Source organism: Camelina sativa, chromosome 7 (assembly GCF_030686135.1).
Source record: "Camelina sativa cultivar CO46 ecotype springtype chromosome 7, ASM3068613v1".
Classification (NCBI taxonomy): domain Eukaryota; kingdom Viridiplantae; phylum Streptophyta; class Magnoliopsida; order Brassicales; family Brassicaceae; genus Camelina; species Camelina sativa.
The window spans coordinates 22,795,723-22,802,853 of record NC_141886.1 but is presented as its reverse complement, the minus strand read 5'-3'; the positions used below and the strand labels follow the sequence as shown (position 1 = coordinate 22,802,853).

General features: G+C 37.1%; 1 protein-coding gene across 1 annotated transcript; it reads left to right on the top strand.

Annotated features, from left to right (window-relative positions):
- The first annotated feature begins 2,556 nt into the window (after positions 1 to 2,556).
- LOC104701677 (beta carbonic anhydrase 4-like) lies at positions 2,557 to 3,389 on the top strand. Its single transcript, XM_010417412.2, has 3 exons — positions 2,557 to 2,643; positions 2,734 to 2,839; positions 2,935 to 3,389. The coding sequence occupies exons 1-3, from the start codon at positions 2,609 to 2,611 to the stop codon at positions 3,082 to 3,084; spliced, it is 291 nt and encodes a 96-aa protein (XP_010415714.1). The 5' UTR covers positions 2,557 to 2,608; the 3' UTR covers positions 3,085 to 3,389.
- Positions 3,390 to 7,131: the final 3,742 nt, after the last annotated feature.

Sequence of the window (7,131 nt, the reverse complement as noted above, 5' to 3'; positions counted from 1 at the left end):
TTTTCGTTCTTTTTATTTCAGATCATATATCTCTTATGTGTATGCAGAAGCCCATTTACGAAGGACCAACCTAAAGTGGCCCAATTGTGATTGCTGACTTATTAGTGATTTCTCTGCTTTTGCGATCCAAGTAGAAGGAAGATACAGTAATAAGCGGTAGGCAAATCTTGAAGATATTGACATGGACATGGCGTACTGAGAGACCCGCCTTAATCACGATGATCTCGACAGTGTTTCAAAGCTAGACATATGTTGATATAATGAAGAAAGTGGAAGAGTTTCTTGAGAAAGGAACTGTATTAGAAGATGATCATCCTGATTACAAGAAGCTACTCGTGGATTCTAATCAGCTCTTAGTTGATATCGAGGATAAAATAGTCGTTGTTAACAACTTTATCCGTGACATGTACAGACCTAAGTTTAAAAAACTTGAGTTGCCATCTCATGCTACGGAAACACCCTCCTCCTCTTCTTCCTCCTCTGCATCTGGACCCCCTGAACATGATGTAACGCCAAAAGCTGCTTCAAGGAGGACAAATGGTTCTTCTTTTAAGTTCTAATTCTAAAACCAATGTAGATGCCAAGAGGTAGTATACATTATTTCCAAACAGAAATGGTGTAACTCTGTTTATCTTTCTCGTTACATAAGACCTATTGGTTCTGTGATAGCCTAAAGAAAGTAAGACCAAAGGATACCGTTGTGTTTCAACCTCAAACATAACTCCCATTGCTACAAACAGGTGCAAATAATAAGACCTCTCTAGTACCAAAAGACTATTCTTTTAAGCTGGAGATGAGTACAGGTTTTACTAGTTTCCATTTCAAATGTTGGCGAACGAGCTCTTCTTTCTCTTAAAAACGATGACATTTTTCACCTGTCTATTATAGAACTTGAGGACAAAATACTTGGAGAAAACAGAAACAAACCAGGTTCTGGCTAAAACACAAGTATCATACGCACCTTCTTGTCTAAAATGGTCGGTACTACCAGAAAACAGAGTGCGGCTAAAGATTTGGATTTGCAATTGCTACGTTGCTTTCTGTTGCAACCAATCTTTATCCTCTGCTTTTGTTCTTTTACTGTTTGGCTGAGCTTTGTAACACTGTGAAGTTAAGTTACTATAAGTCTATAAAGACTATAACCAATAATAAATTAATAACACTCTGAATAGTGAATAGTATACTTATTAATAATAACGACATTTTATTAAATTTTAAATCATAACATTTTTCAACGAGTGGATTAAAAATAAAGAATTTTTATGGAATTGGAAAGTAAGTTTATAATACAAAGAATTAAAGTGAATATTGAAAACCTTTAAAAGGGTTAAAACGTGTTTTCTATATTTTTAACTGATTTTGTGGATTGATGAGTAGATATTTACGATGAAAGGAAACCTTTCAAGTCATGCTTAACACCAAAACATCTCTTGTTAATTTAGTCATAAAAATGAGTAAGTTTTGAGTTGTGTCACCTTTATTTTTCACAGTTGTGTATAAAACAAATTAAAGTGAAACCCTCTTTTTTTAAAAAAAGATAACTTGAATATTAATGTTTTGACGTGTGATTCAATTGTATTCAAAGAACTAAACTACTAAAACCGTGTAGGATGAAACAAACTCTGTAAAACTCATGGTTGGTATCCAATAATATATATTCTAATTGGCTAATAATTTTAGTAATACTTCTCTTTTTTTTGTTTTTACATGTAAAAGCAATGAAATCAAACTTAATCAACAAGTTAAACTAAAGTCACCCTCTCACAACGTTGGTAACAAAGTCTTGATCAAAATCATTCCTCTATAAATACATCACATACATCTGTGTTTTTCGTCACCAAACACATTTAATTATCATTAGAGAGAAGAAGAGAGAAAAATGGAGAATGTTCAAAACAAAAGAGGAGAAATGGCTGTGATTGAGACAAGTTTCGAAGAACTTCCTTTAGACATACAAACGGAGATACTGTCACGTTTGCCTCTGAAAACCTTGATAAAATGCATACGCACATCAAAGAAATGGGCGTCTCTTATCTGCACAAAAGAGTTCGCAGATCTTTACTTGAGTCGATCGACGACAAAGCCTCGATCCAAAGACAGAAGATCTCAGTCAATTTAAGATGCAAGGAGGGGGGCTAGAGTTATTGTCTTCGATGCTACTTGGATCATGTTGATACTCCTATGCTTATCTAAAGGAACAAGAGAGTCGGTAGTCGGGTCGTCCGTTGAGTATCCGAAACTAGTTTGTTTGGTGCAAAATAATAATTTTAGTCTCTCGACTAATAATACTATAATCTTATTGAGATTGTTCGTTCTCATGTCTATTGTCGTTTGATCTTTTATTTATGCTGAATAATAAATTAATAATGTTTGTTTAATTCATATGTAAACAGTAAACGTTACGTTTGTGACGTTTCTATACTCTGTTTCTCTGGCCGTTGTGAGCCTTTTGATGAATAAAAGTTTTTTATATAACACATTTGGGTATAGCCCTATTATTAATTTGTAAGCTACGTAGACGAATGAATTCACCAAAACATGCATAGAAAACTGCGTCCAAGGTTCATACTACGAAGGCCATAGCTGCTGTGGTGGCATTAAGGGACTCATGTCCATTGAAGATGATGCTGCCCCTACTCAAAGGAAATTTAAAAAACTGATTAATCTTGACTTGTCATGGGTTATATGAATCAAGATCTCTAACGCGATGCAAAAATCCTCTAAAAATGACAGTGACTTCATAGAAAACTGGGTGAAGATAGGTGCAGCAGCGAGGAACAAGATCAAGGAAGAACATAAAGACTTGAGCTATGATGATCAATGCGACAAGTGTGAGAAGGTAATAATAATAAGAACTCTTTGCTCTCTGTGTTATTTTTATGTTAGAGAGACAAATGTGCCTTACTAAACGAATGTGTGTGTTGTCTTGTGCAGGAAGCTGTGAATGTGTCGCTTGGAAACTTGCTTTCGTATCCATTCGTGAGAGCGGCAGTGGTGAAGAACACACTCGCAATCAGAGGAGGTCACTACAATTTCGTGAAAGGAACATTTGATCTCTGGGAGCTCGATTTCAAGACCACTTGATGCAATCTAGAAATATCAACTCATCAAGAATTGGTTCAAGGAAAATCAAGATCAAATTATAAAGAAGTTTCTAGAAGACAATCAATTCAAGGCTACATCAAGAAAGTGTCTAGATACAAATAACCAATCTCCATCAATGATGATTGATAAAATCTCTCAAATTTATTCTTGATTTATTTATGTAATTAATTTGATTTATTTTGTATTTATGTTATTGATTTGTAAATTGAGCCTATATAAGCCCATGTTTCCCTTCATTGTAAATATAGAATATTTTTGGAAAAATAAAAGAGAGAGTTTTCTCACTTTGAAGCTTAGGCTTTTGTTTTACTTGTCTTTTCTATTGTGTGTGATTCCTTTAGAAAACAAGTTGAATTTTTATCTTTGTGTGTGATTCACTTAGATATTGATTTGTGTTCTTATCACAAAGTCATTCCGCAACTTTGTGTGGCGAACTTCGATCCATCATTCATCTCCATCCTATCCGAGTTAGTTAGAGAAGTCTTTTAGACCAGCTATCGACTCACCCCTATTTTGGCTCACATCAACACTCTTGCTTTTGCCTTCTCTTAAAAGAAAGAAAAATATATATATAACTCTTTTGAGATAACAAGACACTTTGACTCATCTTTCTTCTTCTCTCCATGTTGATGATTCCTCCTCTCCAACTCCTTTTGTTTCTTTTCCTTTTTGTTAATTCAACATTTGCTGCTTCTATTTCAAAAGCTCAAACAATAAAAGCTGTAACCAAACATTTGAAACTTTTTATATTTCGTGTAATTGATGTCCGCACAAAAGAATTCATAAAGCTTTACTTGAGCCGATCGACGACAAAGCCTCGATTGTTCTTCGTGGTCTATAAATATCAAAAAACCACGCAGATCAGTTTTTGGACATCCACAAACATAAGTGAGGTGTTGTTTCAGTCTGCTTATCAAGAAGAGGAACCATTGTTGTCTTCTGGTCAGCAACAAGTGCTTCTTTCTCCAGACCCAGGATACGTGGCTTCTTCACCTGTCCGAGGTTTGATATGTCTTCGTTTAAACACAGAGTTTATGATTTTCAATCCGGGTATGTTAGGGGTAGATCTTCACCCCAGCAAAAGGCTCGGCCCAGAAAAAGCCCAAATAAACCTCAAGGGAAGAAGGGGTATTTTGGTCTTTTTAGAGGATAAACCGACACAGTTTCCCATAAATACAGGCGTACGGCGTTCGAGGAAGGGGGTAGCACGAAAGAGGACAGAATACGGATAAAGATATAAGCTCTCTCGTTCAAAGCTTAGAATCGACGAGCTCGTAGCTCATCATTAACCTAACTTTTTGTTACTTTAGCTTGTCTAGCTTACTTTGTAGCCCGTCCTTTTTGTGCCCAACACCGATTTATAAAGAGTATTTCGATCTCCATTTTACCGAACTAAGTATTCTAATTGTGACCGATCTGAGCATCAACAATTTGGCGCGCGAGGTAGGGGGAATCAAGTCGAAATCTTCTTTTAAAGTTTGAAGAACGGATCTACTAAAGTTGGACGAGATGACTGGAACTACGAACGAAGGAAAAAGAGAAGTCGGGTCGTTGGGTGGAACAATAACCCCAAGAATGGATCAGGTAGAGCCCACAATCCTTCCAACCCCGGACGCTCCGAGGAAAGCCGTCACAGTCGAAAGCCCAGAGACGTTTGTCAACGCGACAAACCTGACGAATACGCCGAGCATAGAGGTGACACAGAACCCTGCACAACTTGCCCTGCAAAGCAGTCAGCCCTTCTCTAGCATCGACGAGCTATACTGCGGGATACTAACATGCCTTGATCAGCAGGAACAACGGACCAACACTCGACTAGACGCACTCACCGCAGCGTATGTCAGTTCTCAGGAGGAAATCAACCACTTCCATGCCGCTCGACAAAACCCGGTAAACCTTCTCTCGATCGGGAAGATGGTAGGACCACAGGTGCAAGCTAATGAGCTTGAGCGTAACCCTCTCATACACGTCGACGACCAAACCAGCAGGGCAAAAAACGCAGAGCTAAAGGAAATCAGAGAGAAATTGCAGGAAATGGAAGCAATCTATATTATGAAAGATGGCCAACTCTCTTCATCTGAGTGACACATCAACAGTGGAGAAAGTGCCACCTGTTTATCCTCATTAAAAGCAAAAAGACCTATTTATGTATTTTATTATTTTTTATATTACAAAAACAGTTTCAATATTTACATACAAAATTTAGAGAAGCTTATAACATGTCCCAAGAAAGCAGATTCATCACTAAAATCTATATTATGAAAGATGGCCAACTCTCTCCATCTGAGTGACATATCAGCAGTGGAGAGAGTCCCACCTGTCTATCCTCATTAAAAGCAAACATACCTATTTATGTATTCTATTATTTTTTATATCATAAAAACAGTTTCAATATTTACATAAAAATTTAGAGAGACTTATAACATGTCACAAGAAAGTAGATGCATCACCAAAAGACAAAAAAGACATCGAGATTAAATGAAAGAGCCACTTTCTCCTCTCGGCGTAAACCATGAATCTATAGATATATGGTTTAGGAGTTACAATTTTGTCAATAGTTTGAAGAGTTGCAGCAGTGATAGAGATATTTGTTAATATTGTAGAGAAATTTATGAAAGTTTGTCCCTAAAAAACATTTTTTTGAAGAAGATTGGAGTTTTGTTCACTATCAAATGGAAGATAATTGAATAAAATTGTAGAATGTTGGTTTAGCAAGAGACAAAGAGGAAGGAGTTTTCATATTCTAATTTCTAATATTTAGAAGTTGTCAAAAAGAAAATTAAATGAAATTCTTATAAAAAAAAAACTTCTAGAGTTATATTCAAGAAATTGAAGAGCTAACATGAAACGAAGATGTCTATCTTAATTATATCTATTAAAGAGTTAACCAAGTTGCAATCTTGATAAATTAAAATCTTAGTATTTCATAATATACAACTGAGAAGCTAAAAAACTCTTTGTTACAAAATATGCATCCTTAGATCAATATTTCATTTGGAATATTTTTTTACAAGTTTTAGACAAAAATTGAAAAATGTTTAAGCTCTCAAAACAAAGTTTTCCATGCATGTATCTAATAATTCAATTGCAAAATGAGAAACTATTTGAAGTATTAAAAAAAATAAAAATCAAAATTAAAATTTTCAAGATTTCTATAATTAAAAAATAGATAAACTCTACATAAAAAAATCAAATTAGTACCAAAATTGTTTCAAAAACGGTAAGTCATAAGCCCGCGTATAGCGCGGGTATTCATCTAGTATTCCATAAAGTGACAAGCAATGCACCAGAAGTGGACCTCGTATTTGAAGCAACACAGCGAACTCCGTTCTCAAGAAGACTTGTGACCACGACGATGCGACGACCGGTCAAGCCAAGACTAGGCTACTACGATGGCACTGCCGACCTGCGAGACTTCCTGCGCACATTTGGGGTATCTCTCGGCCCCCTGCAATTCAGCCCGACGGAGTATGAAGCCGGAGCATGTCAAGTCTTTGCTGAGCATCTGACGGGCACTGCCCTAAGTTGGTTCTCATGGCTCCCATATGGATCGATTGACAGTATCAAGGACCTAATAACCGAATTCTTGAAGCAATTCTCGGTTCTGATGGAGAACAAAAACTCTCACACCGACCTCTATGCCCTGACACAGGAGCGCCAAAAATCGCTTCGGTCATTCATAGGACGATTCAAGGAAGTCGTCGTCAACGTTTCAATTCCAGACGCAGCGGCTATCGTCGCACTCAAGAACGCCCTATGGTATGAATCTTGATTCAAGGAAGAGTTGTCCTTGTCACACGTGGAAACCATAGCCGATGCAATGTGCCGAGCAGCAAAACATATTGAGCTCGAGGAAGAAAAGGTCGTCAACACTAAGAAGCACGCAATGGCAAAGAGCACCGTGACCGAGGAGCCAGCGGTTGTAGTTCCAAAGGTCGAGCACGTCGAACCCCGACAGCATTTCACTTGGAATCAAGATCGGACTCGTTGGACATTCGCGATCGGTGACGACGCACAACTGAAACA